General features: G+C 32.9%; 2 protein-coding genes across 14 annotated transcripts in view; both read right to left on the reverse strand.

Annotated features, from left to right (window-relative positions):
- LOC147408300 (uncharacterized) overlaps window positions 1-21,359 on the reverse strand; it is an 84,539-nt gene that overhangs the window by 56,231 nt on the left and 6,949 nt on the right. The window contains exon 2 of one of the 2 annotated variants that reach the window (XR_015177039.1): window positions 16,429-16,521. The exons of the other annotated variant lie outside the window; for it this stretch is intronic. The gene's annotated coding sequence lies outside the window, so the exon portion shown is untranslated. The remainder of the gene's footprint in view (window positions 1-16,428; window positions 16,522-21,359) is intronic. 2 annotated transcript variants of the gene reach the window in all.
- Window positions 1-21,359, reverse strand: part of LOC147408304 (uncharacterized) — a 109,453-nt gene that overhangs the window by 16,774 nt on the left and 71,320 nt on the right. For 3 of the 12 annotated variants that reach the window (XM_086437239.1, XM_086437237.1, XM_086437231.1), the window contains exons 1-2: window positions 7,767-9,882; window positions 5,929-6,006 (exon numbers count right to left, since the gene is read on the reverse strand). In XM_086437239.1, coding sequence (XP_086293365.1) covers window positions 7,774-9,705 — 1,932 coding nt within the window. In that variant the 5' untranslated portion in view covers window positions 9,706-9,882 and the 3' untranslated portion in view covers window positions 5,929-6,006; window positions 7,767-7,773. Of the gene's footprint in view, window positions 1-979; window positions 1,138-5,928; window positions 6,007-7,746; window positions 9,883-21,359 lie in introns of those variants that run through there. The other 9 variants (XM_086437240.1, XM_086437238.1, XM_086437235.1 and 6 more) reach the window with 6 other exon arrangements.

Consider the following 21,359-nt stretch of genomic DNA (forward strand, 5'->3'; position numbering starts at 1 on the left):
TCAAAACTCTTATAATAAGACGGGCATGAAGATATCAATAGTGGCTCCAATTCAGGGTTGGAAAACAAAGAATTATTTGTTTGATCATGAAATCAAAATTAGGACCCAAACCAAAATATCCAAAACTAGACAAACATTCATCATCCAATGCACATCCATAATCATGGGAAAACAAGGATAACTCTCTTAAGAGAAATCTACATGAATCAACAAAACAAAGACAAATAATATACATATTTTGATTAGAAAATAAATAGAATCAACGACCAGATACTAGAAACTCCTAAAACCCAATTCCAATACCCTTTGCAGCATAAATTTAAAAAAAAAAAATTACATATTGAGAATTGATGTGCTAAATTTCTGAACCAAATCAAAATTTTGAACCCTAGACCAAACCCTAACACGATACCAATTCCATTCTACCAAAACGAAGAATCCAAAGCCTAATCCGGACCAAATTGAAATTCCTAAAACCCAATTTCAATACCCTTTGCAGCATAAATTGAAACAAAATGATATATTTCCTCGATAAGATTGAATCAGACAATAGGTATGCTAAATATTCTTAACCCAATTGAATTTTTGAATCCTAGCTCAAACCCTAACACGATACCTATTCCTTCCTACCAAAACTAAGAATCCTAACACTAATCCTGACCAAATTAATATCGATCCATTCAATCCACAAAAAATAGCACCAGAAATGTTCAAATTAGATGAGATGATGCAGATTAAATTCAAAATAACGAATCCATCAGGTAAAATCAAATTCAAATATAGATGAATTACAACAAAATTAACTAATTAATAAACAAATCTAAATAAAATGACTAAATTTCAAAATTTTCAAGAGCAAATGCAGCAAACCTAGACCATCAAAATGAGGAGAGAGAAAAAAATCATACTATTTGCTAATAATTCTATTGATTATTTGAAAAAAAAATCAAAAGAATGACAGAGATGGAGAGAGAGAAACCTCAGGTCATCTCCTAGGCGAGGTTGTCTACTAGTCGAAGTCGTCTCCTACTCGAGGTCGGCGCCTTCGTTCCTTCTCTCTAGGGTTCGTAAGCAACTTTAGGGTTTCTGAAATTTGATTGTGTTTTATTACTTGGGGTGTAACTAGTAATAGTTGGCCTGCCAATATCATGTTTCTTTAGAAATTTTGAAAATGATGAGGACAAATTTGGAAAGAAAAATTTGTTCTCTTCTCTTCCCTCCTCGTCTCTCCATTTTTGGAGAGAACAAAAATTTGAGTTTTTTCCCTTCCCTTCCCTCCATTTTTCTTCTCTTCTCTCCCCACTTAACAACCCAAACAAGAGCAAGGAAGAGAAAATATGCTATTTTCTCTTCCCTTCCCTTCTCTTCTCTCAATCCAAACAGATCGTTAAAAAAAGAATGTAGAAGAGAAAAGAAAAGAAAAAAAAAACCCACAAAATTGACAAGTGGAAATTTTAGGAAATTTTAACTGGGTCAACTGTACGTCTTTAACTCCATTTGAGAGTTAAGTTTGACTTGACTTTTATATAGAAGAGTGTATAAATCACAAGAGAAACAGAAAACTTGCATTGCAAAACGTGCATCATCGAGAAGACTAAATCCTTGTTAACTATTCAAAACGCGACAAAAATTCGATATGTGAAAAAATCGGTCTCTATTCGATTTGGATTGCAAAAATCCAGTCTAAAATTCAATAAATGAAAAATATACAGCATATGCTTCATATGTGTATTATCCGCCTTATTTCAAAAATACGAAAACTAAAAGTTCAGTAACATGATAGTGATATTAATAGTGATGCTGATGCTGAAATTGGTGATATTAATGGTGACGGTGATGGTAATAATGATTGTAGTGATAATGAGGGCATTGAGGTTATTGTTCCCTTGGGTTATAAAAGAAGACCAAAGTCAAGGGACGAATCATCAATTTGGAAAATTAAGGTGTAATCTCAAATATATGTAGAGGGCCATGTCATTATTATTTTTAAAGATAAAAGGGACATTTGTCACCTAAAAAGGGGATTCTTCCAAAATTTTGAAGCATGACTGATTCAAAGTCTACTTGTGTGACACAACACAACTTACAAGTTTACACTATGCAACATACAAGTTACAATAGGATTTTTTTGACAGAGTTATATTAAAATTCGTAAAAAAAAAAAAAGTATTTTATTCGTTTCTAACTTAAAATATGTGAATTATTCAAAATAGTTCAATAATCCAGAGAATAATATTTTCATTGAAAAAAAAATGAAACATTCGTGAATTTTTCAAGAATTAAACGGGAGATTGCTGCTAACAAGGGTCCAAACATGGGTGGAAATTTGAACCTCCTTAAACCATGAGCTAGAGTTGGTTTCGAATGCTCACAAACCAATAACAACACTTTAATATAAGACCCTCCAACTTTATCCAATTAAAATTGACTACAAAATTCTTTTAAAAAAAAACACTTAACCTCCCATCAATGTCCGGAACAAGTGTTCCATTTCCACATAATTTCTAGAATCCAACTGTTTAAAAACATGCTCAAAATAAACATAAATAGAACACCGTTAAATTGTACATGGTGAGAATCCAGAGTCAACAAACAATAATAACAAGCATCACAGTTGAGAATGTGAAGGTAATCACATTCTCTCCTTCCTTCAGATTCAAAGCCGGAAAAAGAAAAACTCATCCCAAAGCAGATAGCAATACCTCAATATGAGATTCTAACTGGGTGACTTGTACGTCTTTAAAAGAGAGGCCAATACCCAAGCAGGATTAAGTTAGAGAAAACAGATAGCAGCACCTCAATATTAAATGTAATAACAAGACTTGTTTAATCGATTTAAATTTTATGAATAAGATTCGATGATAATGATAATGCAGAATCTCTTTTATACATAAAAGAGAAATTGACCATTTTAATCAATTTTTCCAAAATACATAAATGAATATGTGATTACCCAGCCAGAACGGTCTCTAAAACAATGGGAACAACTCTCACACAGGGTCACATTTCCAACAATTACTAAAAGAAAATTAATATCTTGACTAAGTTTGCTATCTGGCAGAGGGCCATCCACTTCAAATTGATTCTCAATCTCATCACTGTTCCACTAGTTGATATATGTCAAGGTTAACCTTTCAAACAATATCTCACTGGAGAGATTCACGAGGATGTCACTAGGAAATTAAGGGCTGTCAGTGGACCGGGCTGGGCTGGGTTTTTTTAGTCAAAAAATTAGGCCGGAAAACAACCCAAGTCCAAGGCCATTCCAACTATAGCCTAATCCACCTACAATTGGGCCATTTTCGGACTGGGCCAAAACTATTTCTAATTTCTTTCATTGTACAGAAAACACATCAAATAGTTCAAAAAATAACATATTAAATAGCACATTGCAACAGTAATATTTTAAGGGTGAAATAGTAATTTACAAGAAACAAGGATTAAATAGTTGGACAGATGATTTTACAAACCTACCCCTTTACTGTGACTGTTGCACCTTGCAAGTTGCAACAGTAATGTATTAAGGGCAGCATAGTAATTACAATACAATATAATTTACTAGGAACTATGGAGAATGGGCCAGGCCACCCACTAGACCTAAATGCAATACCAAATCCATCCCTATAATGAAACGGGCTTAGCCCGGTCCGAAAACTAAATGAGCTTAGTTGTTAGACCCAAACCTGAGCCAATGATAGTCCTACTAGGAATAGTGTTGGGTAACTAAAGTGGAGATACCTACAGGAGTGTTATGTGACTGATGTGTATTAATTGATTAGATCAATTGTTAAAAAACTCAAGAAAACTTTTAAAATTTCATTTGAAACACCCATGTCAGTTGCCACACAGAACTAAAAGAGTTTCTACAAGGGCTCATGCCCAGACTCATCAAACAATTGTCCATTCAAGTTCAAATAATCAAACAAAATTGAGTACAAGGATTTAACAGGAAAATTACAAATAATATTAAACAAAAAAAAGAAGGTTGCCCACAAGAGTAAACTGGTAATCCTTTGAAAACATCAATAAGAACCTGATCAGAAGCATAAGGTAATAAGAAGCAATAATAAAGAGATGCGGAAGAGAGAGAGAGAGAGAGAGAAGCATTGAAATTTACAATTTAAAACTTGGGTTTAAAAAACCTCACTTGAGAGTGGGAAGAAGTTGTTGGATCATCCTTTTCCCTCCTCCTTTTACAAATTTGGGGGTCCAACTCAAAACCAATTGGCAATGAGTGGGGCTTATAAAGAGAGAGACAAGACAAGTGAGTATCCGATGTGGGACTAAACTCAACACCCCTTTTATTCGGGTTTGGGACTGAAAAATGTAATACCTTTTTTTTCTTTCAGAATGAATACTATAAATAAATAGATGGAAAAAGAGAGCTAGTTAATGGAATAATGGTACAAGAGACACCAGTGTTTGAAAAAGGTGTGTGCATAGAGGCCTGCCTCAAGGCTTAAGCTTAACATGCATATTTATTTTTAAAATTTATTAGCATCATTAAAGCCTTATCTTTAAAATTTGGGGTCTACTGAAAGAATAAAATGTGGGATCACGAGTCTTATGTATCACACCCTGAAAGAAAATTACTATTTTCTTTCCTTGTAGCTTTTAGTGTAGTTGTTCTAGAGAGTACTCATTTGATTGGTGATGGAATATTTTGTATACATGTATTGTGGTTGAGGTTGCTGAATTAAGTCCCTACACAACCTTTCTTTGATGTTTTATCCACTTTTACCATTTTCTTTCATTATTAATAGAACCTGATATGGAACCAAGCATCTTATAAATATTAGTTGTGTTCCCTAACTAGGTTCACGAAGTGTTGGATATCATTTTCTCTTTCTCCTTAAATAATTCTTAAATCGTTTCATTTCCATTGTATCTTCCTTACTACCATTTTCATTCTTGAATCCTACATTATTAATAGATGTTGTAAACAAGTGGTATATTTTCTTTCAATTTTTAGTAGAGAAAGAATCCTATAATTATCTCATTGCTTAGGTTTTTAATGGTGTTAAACAATTTGACTGTATCCAACAATATTTGATATAATAACTTTTCAAAATATCTTATGACGAGGAACGGGTTACTGCATATGATTTCAGATCAAAAGATCATGGGTTGGACTCCACAGCAGCTAGTCCTGTTTGACAAATGTGCAGCAATCCTCAAATGTATATAGACACATCAACGAAACATCTCTGTAGTTGAATTGAATTATGCAGACAACAGCTCCAATGAAAATAAAAATTATAATCACATCCGAAAGAGTAAATGTAACTTAAAACCAAAACAAGGACGAGTTGGTAGCAAGAAAGATCCGACTCAGGAAAACCTACATTAAAATATATAATAAACCAAACTAAATTATCAACATGTAATAAACTAACCTATCAACATGTAGCAAAATTTTACTATAGCGTTGCCCTAGCTTTGCGACAATAATCTACTCTACAATATACAAATTATTAAGGTCCATGGACCTAACTCAACCTCAAAACAATGGTTATAAGGTGAGGGTTGCCTACTCCTTATATACCACACGGATTGGGCTCCCGCAGGATGGTTTCACAGATAACTCATCCAATACTTTTGGAAATATTGGACCTGTGAAGTCTGAAATGGGTCCCAGAGTAAGTTCAATGCCCACTCTTTCTACTAATAAAATTTGTTGTATAAGGCCTGAAAATAATCTTTAAAAAAAATAGTTTCAAAAAAGAGAATATAAACCACCTGTATACTGGAATTTGTTTTTGGATTTTTCAACTACTCAAATTGTAAAATAAAACTCAACAATCTTCTTTAGATCACCATATCCCCCTCCCCATTTCACATGTTTCTATAAAAACAAATTGGCTTTCTATCGATTCACAAAGAGCAAAGAATATTTCTTTTTCAAATATAGTAGTTGAGCAAGCTTACCCAGTGGCCACGAACTCATTTGTTCTTTAGAGGTCCACATCTTTCTTAAGAGGAGTTGATCCATATCATTTCTGCTACCTACAAATTATAGAAGTTCAATATTATTGACAAAAACCAACCAAAGAATGTGATAATTGTAAAAAAAAAAATTCATTTCACTGTAACAAAATTTGATTTTGCGGAGAGTTTCCTTATTCTATTTGACAATGGAAAAACATAAAATCCACTATGTTTCTCATTTACATACAAATTAAGAACTATACTTCACTTGAGACCCTAAATACTAAAAGCATGGTATCTAAGTACGTTTACAAGGCAAACACCGAAATTTTGATGGGCAACAAATCACTAATGACAACCTCTCTAAATACACAAAGAAGGAAATGAAGTCAGATCACTAAACCAATAAACCTGCAAAAGCCGAGTATTAAATCCACACAACAAGTTTGAAAAATATAAACAAACAACCCAAGATTTTGCTCAAATTCCTGCCCAACTGATCTGAATAACAGAAAATTCGATAACCAATGAAAACCATACCAGATTGAGTGAAATTACACCGATCATCATAAAAGTGGTGAAATGACGGAAAAAGTAGAAACACCCAAAACTAAAACTCCACAATTAAAAATACCAAAAAACCCATATCTTGTAGTGAATTAGTGATTGATACGGCCATTTCACTTCTAATGCCATTAAAATAAGTAGTGAACAAAGATTATGCCATGAATCAAGGCTTCCTTTTTTTTTCCTTGTTGTTTTCCACCTATGGGGTGATAAGTTATGGCAGTGTGCATCAACAACTTTCCCAACAGGACCACATAGCATCACTTCCACTTCCAACTCTTTATACAGCCACTAATCTCAAGTTGAAAAAATAAGTTTGGTTAGTAAAAAAAAATAGAGTTTAGTACCCATTACTACATTAGGTGCTTTGCCATAAAATTATACAACCTTTACACAAGAAGGTTGGAAAAAATAATTAAAAAGAACACAGAAATTAAACATTTCTATTCAAGGACCAGAATTATCCGCCATTTTGTGAAATCTTTAATTCATTCATCAGGAACAAAGGTAACTAGTAATTTGTTATTCGTTTTAGTATGTATTTAAGGTGTTTGATGAACTTAGGTTTCCTAAAAGCCTGAAATTCATTCATAGGGATATGCCACAATTTCGGTTTAGACTTTGATGTTGGACAAGCTTAGATTGGAAGATAGGAACAAGTTGTAGACAAAGGATGCTATTAATTATTTAATGAAGTAGGATGAATGAATGACGTAATTAGGGATAGGTAGGTATAACCGTTGAGATTGCTGGTCATCCAAAAAAAAAAAACAGTTGAGGTTGCTAGATTTAATGGGTTTCATAATATTAAAGGATTATGAAATGGAGTTCGGCCATATGATGCTGGAGCAGTGCACATATATCTAGGGCTCAAAATCAGATTTATCCATATTCTTTTGGACGTCTTAGTCCATCCCACTTTCAGTTCAATCTGAAGTCCACCACACCAGTCCAACAAGACCTAAGGTGTAGTCTAGTCTGATATTATGATTCATGAAAGGATGTGGCAGTTTTTTACACCGGCTGTAAACTTGACACAAACCTCATTCATTATCAGAAATTTTTTGGGCCAAAAATGCAGTGCAAAGGAAACATGTGGAGAAAACACTAAAGTAAGATGATTGAGATGCTTACACACTTATGCCTTAAAACATTATCATGGAAATCATTATCATCATGAACAAAAAAATTCTAGCAGAAATAACATAAAATTAAAACATTTACTCCTTAAAATAACTTGCGAAGTACTACCTCAACATTGAGTATCTTACATTTACTTTAGCCCTCTGGCAAGAATTTACGAAGCATCTCCATATGCTCATGATCTGATCCATCCCTTACAAGCAAATTCACTACCATAGCCGTGGTGTCTGCATTTGCTGAGAAGCCCCTCTCAACCATTTCATTGAGAAAATGCATTGCCTTAGGGATAGCATTATTTTGGATCAATCCTTGAACCATGATATTGAATGTAACATCATTTGGAATAGAGCCCTTCTTTTCCATTGCCATGAACAAATCTTCAGCTTCTTTCAACATTCCTCCCTTAAGAAAACCTTTGAGCATTGTGGCATATGTTATAGTGTCAGGTCGAAGATCTTTGGTTGAAAGATTGCAAAAGAATTCCTTTGCCGCATTTATGTTCCCAGTTTTGCATAAATTATCAATAATGATGTTGTAAGTTACAATATCAGCTTTCAATCCATTGTTTTCCATCTCATTAAATAGTTTCATAGCCTCGGAAAGGTAATTGTTTGTCCACAACCCATCCAACAATGTATTGTATGTGAAGATATCCGGAATTTGGCCATGAGTTTGCATCTCATTGAAAAGCTCTTGAGCTTCCACAACTCTCCCAACCTTGCACAACCCATCCATAAGTGTGTTGTAGGTAATTGTGTTGGGAGTCAATCCCTTGCGATGCATATCTTCACAAAGTTGCTTGGCCTTGTCCAATTTTTTATCCTTGCAATAGCCATTGATCAAAATGCTAAAGCTATAAACATTAGGTTCATGACCACTACTCACCATTGAATCAAAAACATATTTTGCCTCTGTCATATGGCCTTGCAGACAATATCCATCCATCATCGTACTGTACGTGACTATGTCGGGCTTTTCACCTCTTTGAATCATCCATTCCAATAGTTGATGTGCTTCTTTGGCCTTCCCTTCTTTGAAAAGTGCATCCACTAGTATATTCATTATGACTACATTTGGGGAGATGTTGCGATCTAGCATTTCATTGAATAACCTTGTTGCTTCTTTCCCTTTCCCTGACCTGTATAGTCCATGAATCAAAGAGCTGTATGTGGCAACATTGGGCTCAACACCTCTTCGAGACATTATTTCTAATACATCAAGTGCTTCTTTAGTCCTCCCATCTTTGCAAAGACCATCTATCAGAATGTTGAAGGTTACTACATTAGGCATGACTCCACCGTTCACCATGCCATTGAAAAAGCTTGCAGCTTCTGTCCACCGACCAAAACTGCATAGACCATGAATTAAAGAGTTATAAATGACGACATTAGGTTTCCATTTTCCTTTCTCCATCTCTCGGATTAACCTAAGAGCCCCATTAATATCCCCACTCTTGCAAAGTCCATCAACTATCGTACCATAAGTAATTTCATTGTATGGATACCCATTCTCCACTATTTTGTAAAACAACTCCATCCCTTGAGTTACTTTATCCTCCTTAAAGAAACCCTTAAGCAGAATATTCAAAGTTACGCAATTTGGTTCGAACCCACGTTTGAGAATGTTTCCAAAAAAAGCAAAACTGATATCCATCCGACCCAAGTTGCAGTAACAATTTATCAATATGTTAAATGTACAAAGATCAGGTTGGATTTCTACAGAATTATTCATCATATTGGTAAACATAGATAAGACAGTAGAATACTGTTTCATCTTGGAGATGGCTCCAAACAATTGATTAAAAGAGAAAATGGAAGGCATGGGTCGCATTTGAACCAAATGATCGAACAAACCCAATGCCTCATCAAACCCTAGGGTTCCAGTTTTACATTTCTCTCTTACCATATTTTCCAAATGGGACTTAATCTGGTAGGGATTTGAGTATGGTGGTTTTGTAGAATAGAAGAAGAAGAAGAAGGGAGAGACAGAGAGTGTACCAAGCTTTTGATGAATAAAAATGGCAGCAACATTTCTTGAACATTTCATGACTGAATCTCTTCGTAACATTACCCTTACAAAATCGGAAAAACAGATCAAAAAGTCACACGCATTGAATAATAATAATTGAATACTTAATATTCAATCTCTTGACCATTTTCAAACAATTATGATCCTGCGTATCCCGAAGCAAATGACCTACGATTCTGTGATGCTGCGTATGGGTGCTTCAAAAAATCATCATTCTTTCTATAATGTTCGTAGTAAAATTAAATCTCCATCTCTCTTTATGTGGGATATTAAAAAATAAATAAAAAATAAAAAATTAACTTATTACAAATTATAAAAGGAGAGATTAATTATTGTTTGGGGTTGGGGGGATTTTGTCAGAGTATTAATTAGGGGTGCAACTTGGTTCGGTTGGGGTCAAATTGGAGTCAAACCGACATAGTCGATTCCTCTAAATAAGAATCAAAATCAAACCAAATTCCATTGGAACCAACCCAACCCAAGTCGAACTAAAGTCAATTTAATTCGATTCTATTTTATAGATTGTCAATATTCTATAAATTGTAAGTGATATTTTTTAATGAAAAAACAAATATATAATAAAAATAAAATTTCATACAATAATCTCAATAATCTATCTAGAAAAACATTTTCATATAATAAAAATAAAATTTCAAAAATCCTAGCCAACATTCTAGAAAAACATTTTATCTTATATAAGTTAAAATTTTTGGAATGGGCTGATTTTTTGTGAGGATGGTCTCTATGATGAGAAAATCATCCTCACAAAAAATCAGCAAATTCTAAAAATTTTAATCCTAACTTATAAGATGAAGAATTGTGAATTGTCAATTTTTACCGTTAGTTTGTAACTACTTTTAATGGGGTTAGAAGTTACAGAATTGACTGGTTTTTTGTGAGGATGATCTACTGACTATAGAGATCATCCTCATAAAAAATAATTTCATTTTTAAACTTTTTAACCATATAAGACAAAATTTTATCTAAGCTAGGATTTTGTCAAAAGAATCTACCTTTTATATATATATATATATATAGGGAAATGTTCAGCAACAAACATTTTGGCAAAACGCGGCAAAAATTCGATATGTGAAAAAATCGGTCTCTATTCGATTTGGATTGCAAAAATCCAGTCTAAAATTCGATAAATGAAAAATATACAGCATATGCTTCATATGTGTATTATCCGCCTTATTTCAAAAATACGAAAACTAAAAGTTCAGTAACATGATAGTGATATTAATAGTGATGCTGATGCTGAAATTGGTGATATTAATGGTGACGGTGATGGTAATAATGATTGTAGTGATAATGAGGGCATTGAGGTTATTGTTCCCTTGGGTTATAAAAGAAGGCCAAAATCAAGGGACGAATCATCAATTTGAAAAATTAAAGGTGTAATCTCAAATATATGTAGAGGGCCATGTCATTATTATTTTTAAAGATAAAAGGGACATTTGTCACCTAAAAAGGGGATTCTTCCAAAATTTTGAAGCATGGTTGATTCAAAGTCTTCTTGTGTGACACGACACAACTTACAAGTTTACACTATGCAACATACAAGTTACAATAGGATTTTTTTGACAGAGTTATATTAAAATTGGTAAAAAAATTTTTTTTTTTTTTTTTTTAAGTATTTTATCCGTTTCTAACTTAAAATATGTGAATTATTCAAAATAGTCCAATAATCCGGAGAATAATATTTTCATTGGAAAAAAAATGAAACATTCATGAATTTTTCAAGAATTAAACGGGAGATTGCTGCTAACAAGGGTCCAAACATGGGTGGAAATTTGAACGTCCTTAAACCATGAGCTAGAGTTGGTTTCGAATGCTCACAAACCAATAACAACACTGCAATATAAGACCCTCCAACTTTATCCAATTAAAATTGACTACAAAATTCTTAAAAAAAAAACACTTAACCTCCCATCAATGTCCGGAACAAGTGTTCCATTTCCACATAATTTCTAGCATCCAACTGTTTAAAAACATGCTCAAAATAAACATCAATAGAACACCGTTAAATTGTCAACAAACAATAATAACAAGCATCACAGTTGAGAATGTGAAGGTAATCACATTCTCTCCTTCCTTCAGATTCAAAGCCGGAAAAAGAAAAACTCATCCCAAAGCAGATAGCAATACCTCAATATGAGATTCTAACTGGGTGACTTGTACGTCTTTAAAAGAGAGGCCAATACCCAAGCAGGATTAAGTTAGAGAAAACAGATAGCAGCACCTCTAACAAGACTTGTTTAATCGATTTAAATTTTATGAATAAGATTCGATGATAATGATAATGCAGAATCTCTTTTATACATAAAAGAAACTTGACCATTTTAATCAATTTTTCCAAAATACATAAATGAATATGTGATTACCCAGCCAGAACGGTCTCTAAAACAATGGGAACAACTCACACAGGGTCACATTTCCAACAATTACTAAAAGAAAATTAATATCTTGACTAAGTTTGCTATCTGGCAGAGGGCCATCCACTTCAAATTGATTCTCAATCTCATCACTGTTCCACTAGTTGATATATGTCAAGGTTTACCTTTCAAACAATATCTCACTGGAGAGATTCACGAGGATGTCACTAGGAAATTTAGGGCTGTCAGTGGACCGGGCTGGGCTTGGTTTTTTTAGTCAAAAAATTAGGCCAGAAAACAACCCAAGTCCAAAGCCATTCCAACTATAGCCTAATCCACCTACAATTGGGCCATTGTCGGACTGGGCCAAAACTATTTCTAACTTCTTTCGTTGTACAGAAAACACATCAAATAGTTCAAAAAATAACATATTAAATAGCACATTGCAACAGTAATATTTTAAGGGTGTAATAGTAATTTACAAGAAACAAGGATTAAATAGTTGGACAGATGATTTTACAAACCTACCCCTTTACTGTGACTGTTGCACCTTGCAAGTTGCAACAGTAATGTATTAAGGGCAGCATAGTAATTACAATACAATATAATTTACTAGGAACTATGGAGAATGGGCCAGGCCACCCACTAGGCCTAAATGCAATACCAAATCCATCCCTATAATGAAACGGGCTTAGCCCGGTCCGATAACTAAATGAGCTTAGTTGTTAGACCCAAACCTGAGCCAATGATAGTCCAATTAGGAATAGGGTAACTAAAGTGGAGATACCTACTGGAGTGTTATGTGACTGATGTGCATTAATTGATTACATCAATTGTTAAAAAACTCAAGAAAACTTTTAAAATTTCATTTGAAACACCCATGTCAGTTGGCACAGAGAACTAAAAGAGTTTCTACAAGGGCTCATGCCCAGACTCATCAAACAATAGTCCATTCAAGTTCAAATAATCAAACAAAATTGAGTACAAGGATTTAACAGGAAAATTACAAATAATATTAAACAAAAAAAAGAAGGTTGCCCACAAGAGTAAACTGGTAATCCTTTGAAAACATCAATAGGAACCTGATCAGAAGCATAAGGTAATAAGAAGCAATAATAAAGAGATGTGGAAGAGAGAGAGAGAGAGAAGCATTGAAATTTACAATTTAAAACTTGGGTTTAAAAATCCTCACTTGAGAGTGGGAAGAAGTTGTTGGATCATCCTTTTCCCTCCTCCTTTTACAAATTTGGGGGTCCAACTCAAAACCAATTGGCAATGAGTGGGGCTTATAAAGAGAGAGACAAGACAAGTGAGTATCCGATGTGGGACTAAACTCAACACCCCTTTTATTCGGGTTTGGGACTGAAAAATGTAATACCTTTTTTTTCTTTCAGAATGAATACTATAAATAAATAGATGGAAAAAGAGAGCTAGTTAATGGAATAATGGTACAAGAGACACCAGTGTTTGAAAAAGGTGTGTGCATAGAGGCCTGCCTCAAGGCTTAAGCTTAACACGCATATTTATTTTTAAAATTTATTAGCATCATTAAAGCCTTATCTTGAAAATTTGGGGCTACTGAAAGAATAAAATGTGGGATCACGAGTCTTATGTATCACACCCTGAAAGAAAATTACTATTTTCTTTCCTTGTAGCTTTTAGTGTAGTTGTTCTAGAGAGTACTCATTTGATTGGTGATGGAATATTTTGTATACATGTATTGTGGTTGAGGTTGCTGAATTAAGTCCCTACAAAACTTTTCTTTGATGTTTTATCCACTTTTACCATTTTCTTTCATTATTAATAGAACCTGATATGGAACCAAGTAGCTTATAAATATTAGTTGTGTTCCCTAACTAGGTTCACGAAGTGTTGGATATCATTTTCTCTTTCTCCTTAAATAATTCTTAAATCATTTCATTTCCATTGTATCTTCCTTACTACCATTTTCATTCTTGAATCCTACATTATTAATGGATGTTGTAGACAAGTGGTATATTTTCTTTCAATTTTTAGTAGAGAAAGAATCCTATAATTATCTCATTAATTAGGTTTTTAATGGTGTTAAACAATTTGACTGTATCCAACAATATTTGATATAATAACTTTTCAAAATATCTTATGACGAGGAACGGGTTACTGCATATGATTTCAGATCAAAAGATCATGGGTTGGACTCCACAGCAGCTAGTCCTGTTTGACAAATGCGCAGCAATCCTCAAATGTATATAGACACATCAACGAAACATCTCTGTAGTTGAATTGAATTATGTAGACAACAGCTCCGATGAAAATAAAAATTATAATCACATCCAAAAGAGTAAATGTAACTTAAAACCGAAACAAGGATGAGTTGGTAGCAAGAAAGATCCAACTCAGGAAAAAACCCACATTAAAATATATAATAAACCAAACTAAATTATCAACATGTAATAAACTAAGCTATCAACATGTAGCAAAATTTTACTATAGCGTTGCCCTAGCTTTGCGACAATAATCTACTCTACAATATACAAATTATTAAGGTCCATGGACCTAACTCAACCTCAAAACAATGGTTATAAGGTGAGGGTTGCCTACTCCTTATATACCACACGGATTGGGCTCCCACAGGAGATGTGAGACTATCGTTCTAACACAAATATTACAAACTAACCTACTTCTTCTTCACTCCTTATTTTAGGTTGCTTGGAATTGAGAGGACAATAGAGCAGAATTTGAATATTTATTAACTTGAAATCAATAAATTTTGATTAATAGAATTTACGATTGATAGAATTCACATAAATTTAAATTACAAAAATAACTCTTAGTACTTGGTAGAATTATTTGTTCACAAAAAATATATCTCATCAAAGATACATTTACATGTATATAAAAATTACAAGAACACTCCTCATCAAAGGGATATTTTTGTAAATTCATAATGTTTTTGTAATTTGAATAGTTTTTTTAATGAGGCCAAATAACTTAAAACTGTTTCCACATTTTATTTTAACAAGAAGTCATTGCCAAACTTTTATATTGCAAATCAACCAAACACGAAGTATGGTTTCACAAGAGATCTCCCGGTAGCTACCAAGCAATTATAAATTTTTCATTGCAAAACATTTGCTTTTGCAGCTGCAACCAAGCGGGGCCTTAGCTTCCTTTTTTTACTTTACCCCCACCCCGGCCCACATACACACCTAAAGTTAAGACTGTTTTTTAAAACTAGGTCCGTGACCGCTCCTCTGGCCTGAATTACTGCTCATTACTAGACTCAAATGAAAGGGTGTGAGTAGGGGTGTTAATTAAGCCCATTGGCCGCCCGATAAAACAAGGGTTAGGGCCTCCATATCAAACCTGCAAAGATGGATCCAATAGTGCCCAACCCGGCCAGATCTAACCCTCTATTATATATTTTGGAACTATTAATAAAATAGTTAATTAGATAAATATTTTTCTAAGAAGAGTAAAATATATTATATAATTGTAATTTAACTTTTATTTATAATAATTACAGGTTGATAAGTCATTAATTACAAATTCGATCGGATAATCTTCAAATACATAAAACAAATTATTTAAAAATAAAAATAAAAAACTCATTTCATTTTAAAAATACATTAAATTCTAGTCATTTTATTTAGTTCAAACTTGACCTAAGTCAAGACCGAGCCCATTAAGATTGGGCTAAGACTTAGTTGACTTAGGCCCGATAGGGGTATAGAGCAGGTTCAGGTAGAGCCCACCTATTTAGGGTTGGGTTGGGACTCAAATGAACCAGGCCTGAACCAGCTCATTATTGCTCTAAATGACTTGACCGAATGTACATACACCTAAATAACTTGACCGAATTTTATTGACTTTGATGATACTTTCAGAATGTCACACTAGTCATATCCAATTTCTTTGACGAGCCAATGAGAAAGACAATTCACCTAAGACAATTGGTTATGAATGTTTCAAGCATACTTATAATCGTGATTTTTCAAAATTCATGCAACTCTGGCAACTCAAACTCGATCTCGACCGACTGACATGGATGCTATCACAGACAACTCATCTGATATTTTTGGAAATATTGGAACTGTGGAGTCTGAAATGAGTCCCACAGTAAGTTCAATGCCCACTCTTTCTACTAATAAAATTTGTTGTATAAGGCCTGAAAATAATCTTTAAAAAAAACAGTTTCAAAAAACAGAATATAAACCACCTGTATACTGGAATTTGTTTTTGCAATTTTCAACTAGTAAAATTGTAAAATGAAACTCATCAATATTCTTTAGATCACCATATCCCCCACCCCATTTCACATGTTTCTATAAAAACAAATGGGCTTTCTATCGATTCACAAACAGCAAAGAATATTTCTTTTTCAAATATGGTAGTTGAGCATGCTTACCCAATGGCCACGAACTCGTTTGTTCTTTAGAGGTCCACATCTTTCTTAAGAGTTGTTGAACCAAAATTTGATTTTGCAGAGAGTTTCCTTATTCTATTTGACAATGGAAAAACATAAAATCCATTATGTTTCTCATTTACATACAAATTAAGAACTATACTTCACTTCAGACCCTAAATACTAAAAGCATGGTATCTAAGTACTTTTACAAGGCAAACACCGAAATTTTGATGGGCAACAAATCACTCATGACAACCTCTCTAAATACACAAAGAAGGAAATGAAGTCAGATCACTAAACCAATAAACCTGCAAAAGCCAAGTATTAAATCCACACAACAAGTTTGAAAAATATAAACAAACAACCCAAGATTTTGCTCAAATACCTGCCCAACTGATCTGAATAACAGAAAATTCAATGACCAATGAAAACCATACCAGATTGAGTGAAATTACACCGATCATCATAAAAGTGGTGAAACGAGGGAAAAAGTAGAAACACCCAAAACTAAAACTCCACAATTAAAAATACCAAAAAACCCATATCTTGTAGTGAATTAGTGATTGATACGGCCATTTAACTTCTAATGCCATTAAAATAAGTAGTGAACAAAGATTATGTCATGAATCAAGGCTTCCTTTTTTTTTTTTCCTTGTTGATTTCCACCCATGGGGTGATAAGTTATGGCAGTGTGCATCAACAACTTTCCCAACAGGACCACATTGCATCACTTCCGCTTCCAACTGATACAGCCACTGATCTCAAGTTGAAAAAATAAGTTTGGCTAGTAAAAAAGAAAATTAGTGTTTAGTACCCATTACTACATTAGGTGCTTTGCCATAAAATTATACAACCTTTACAAATAATATAAGGAGAGATTAATTATTGTTTTATAGGTTCCCACTGTACCTGGACTTGAGTTCTATAAGTGGTTTCACAATTTTATGTCAAATCATTGTTGTAGTTTTGGGAGAATCAGAGGTGCAACTTAGTTCGATTTGGGGTCAAATTGGAATCAAACCGACAAAGTCGATTCCACTAAATAAGAATCAGAACCGAATCAAATTCCATTGGAACCAACCCAACCCAAGTCGAACTAAAGTCAATTTGATTCGATTAAATTTTATGGATTGTCAATATTCTATAAATTGTAAGTAATTTTTTTAATGAAAAAACAAATATATATTAAAAATAAAATTTCATACAATAATCTCATTAATCTATCCATAAAAAGTCATTAGTTTATCCACAAAAAATATTAATCTATGTCCTAACTCGTAAAATTCATAATAATAATAATTATAATAATTATTATTATTATTATTATACATACGGGTGGCGTTTTTTTTTTTAAAATCCTCGCCAATATTCTAGAAAAAGCATTTTGTCTTATATGAGTTAAAATTTTTGAAATGGGCTGATTTTGTGTGAGAATGATCTCTATGATGAGAAAATCATCCTCACAAAAAATCAGCAAATTCTGAAATTTCTTACCTTAGTTTATAAAATGAAGAATCATGAACCGTCAATTTTTATTATTAGTTTGTAACCACTTTTCATGGGGTTAGAAGTTACAGAATTGGTTGATTTTTTGTGAGGATGATCTACTGATTATAGAGATCATCCTCACAAAAAATCATTTCATTTCGAAACTTTTTAATCATATAAGGCAAAATTTTGTCTAGAATGTTGACTAGGATTTTGTCAAAAGAACATTACCATATATATATATATATATAGCATAGGGGTTCGGTCCTCGATTTGGTTTGATTCTATATTAGTTTGATTCAAGAACCGAACCAAATTGATTGGTTCTTTATTTTTGTAACCCAGAATCGAACTGCAACTTGTTCCAAACCGAACCGAACCATCCTAAAGCTATTGGTTTGATTCGATTCTCGGTTTGAACTAGACAAACTTGCACCCCTAGTATTAATTACATTTTTTTTTATTAAGTTACACTAGTAAGTGGTATGTGCAAACGCACAAGTATCAAAAGAGTTTATTTTAATTTAAAATATTGAGTAAAGGATATTTAAAGATTACATAGTTAAAAAAGAATTTTGTAATTTTTAAAACTAAACAAGATAATTATGAGCACGTGGATTAGTAATTTTATTGGGCTTTTACCAAAATCATCCCAATTATATTATTAAATTTAAGTATAAAAATGGGGGCATTTATGGCCACTTGAATTTTGGTGTCAATCACTTTTATTCCCCTTCTCCCATTATAAATTACAACAGTAAGGAAGATGTAGTTACATTACTACCTTAACTACAACATAACATGATTTGGTGTCTTTATACATTTTTACATGATACAACATAATTACTTAATTACATGACTTAATCTGAAATAGAAAGATTGGTTGCAATAATGAATATATATAAAAAAAAAAATATCGCTCTTCGTGTTGGATAGCCTCCTCCTCCATGTTTGTTGGATGGTCTCAATGTATTTTAAAGAGAGAGAGAGAGAGAGGATCACGATCAAGATCGTAAAAACCATGTCGACATCAAGATAATATTGATTCAGTTAATGAATCATAGATTTTTTTTTCATATTATCATAAATATAAATAAAGGTATTTTACGAAAAGAGCAGGGTCCAATTGGTTATCCATCTATTCAATTTTTAGGTGGACCCAACTTGTTATTAGGAACCGATCCTCTGTAGTAAGAGTTCCTTGTAGCTCTTTATGGTACTTTTGTAAAAGTCTAAAAAACACTATAGTCAAAAGAAAGAAAAAAAAAATCATTAATTCCTCTTAGATTAATTATTTAGATTAGATTGTCAAAAATATATACATATACATATATATATATATATATGGACGGTCAGTGAACTTCTAAATTTAAATGAACCAAGGTCGTTCTCTAGATGATTTGATGCACTGTCAATTGTTGGTTAGTGTTATAGGGAACTTGTGCTACAGAGGATCTGCTCCTCTTTTTATCATCAAAGTAAGTTGAATAAATGTTTTGTTTCTCCAGCTCGAAAGAGCTTCCAAACTAAGAGATATTTACGAAAACGTGATCAACTTTTGACGAGTTTATGATCCCTGCTCATTGTTATTTGTTCATTAGGTTGATCACATCTTGGTTAAAATAAATAGTGAGCTGCAATTGTAAATTCGTCAAATTTGGCTCACAAAATGGTAATTTACCCCCGAACTAAACTACATATCTTCTAAGAGAACATATATTACGGTCACACCACCTTATTCATCAGAAACAAAACAGGGAAATTACTATGATCTATGGGGTATGGATATCAATTCTATATTTTTAATAATCACACACTTCTGATTTCTTTTTTGTATGTGAAAGCCCTTCGAATGAGAAAAGCTCTTGGCATTCTTAAGAATGGTTATGAGAAAGAGAGACATAAATAAGTTTCTCTCATTTTTCTTTTGTTTTCTCTTAAGGGTAAATTGTGTAATGGGCTGAATATGACAAAATTCCGATTCCAGCTCACCATTTATTTTAAACCCGTGTCACTATAAAAACCAGCAAGATTGTCACTTTAGAAAAATATTAAGACTCTCAATGGATTGGATCAGACCCCAAATCCAATCCAATAACTTCGGGTTTGGATTGATGTTTTAGATTTTAATAAGGATCCAATATCTTATTGGATTGGATCTAGATCAACCTTGTCCCAATCTGATAAGGACCTGATCCGATAATATGTAGAAAGTATATATATTATATTATATATTTGTTGAAAAGTAGGAAATTTATTTAGAATTTGTATATAAATTCAGGTTTGGCTCGATCCAGATCCGATTTGATTGTAAATGGATCAGGTTTGAATCTTAATATTGAGTTTTGATTAAATAAATAAAAAAAACCCAATCCAGTAAGGTTCTTGCCTGATACTTATCAAATCAGTTATGGATCCAATCCTTATTGGATCAATACCAAATCAACCCCGATCCAATCCATTGACATCCCTAAAATATATCTCTCTCTGCAAGACTATATATTGACTTAGTTGAAGAGAAGTTTCTTGACATGCTGTTATCCATTTTTAGGATCCTTTCAAGAATATGGCTGACAAAATGAAGAAAGAGATTTTGTTTGGGAATTTTGACTCCAAATGGTAATGTCTGGAAAGGAATTGAGATTATAAAAAGATTTGACAGAAAACTTCATATCCTTAGTAACTTCCAAAGTTACGAATATGTCAATCTGGATCTGAGAAATCCATTCAATTAGCCACAATCATTAAAACTCAAATCCCACAAAATCATTTCAAGTAACCTGTAGATTTGGCACCTATCCAATAAGTATTAGATCGGGATTTTATCGAGTCTCAATATTAAGATCCATATCCAATCCATTAACAATTGGATCAGGTCCGGATTAGGCCAAACCCAATTTTTGTATGCAAAATCTAAATAAACTATTATACATATCTCAACAAATATATAATATAATTATATACTTACTAACATATTATCGGATCGGGATATGGTTGATCCAGATCAATATCCAATCCAATAAGATATCGGATTCTTATAAGAATCCAATTCAAACTTAGAATTGAACCAAACTGATAGATTTGGCTGGTTCAGTTCAGAAAAGTTCTATTTCGATTTTGGATTACAAATTTGTAGAACTGATCAATCGGTTCTCTTCGGTTCAAGGCTTTATGGAGTCAAACCAAATCGAAATTGAACTCTTATAAAATAAATAAATTTCTTATGTATTGGAGTATGAAGAACTCATTGTTTGGGTTGATCATACAATTTTGAGGAGAAGCTATTAAAATTTTGTAAGATTTTTAAATTAGTGGTTGCCAGAAATTTTAGAATAATTTGGGCTTAAGTAAATATTTTAATAATTTTTATATTTCACAACTCAAAATCTTTTAGAGAACATTTTTATAATAAAACCCAATGGTAGACTCCTTAGAGTTACAAT

Source organism: Akebia trifoliata, chromosome 3 (assembly GCF_017979445.1).
Source record: "Akebia trifoliata isolate Shusen 1 chromosome 3, ASM1797944v1, whole genome shotgun sequence".
NCBI lineage: Eukaryota > Viridiplantae > Streptophyta > Magnoliopsida > Ranunculales > Lardizabalaceae > Akebia > Akebia trifoliata.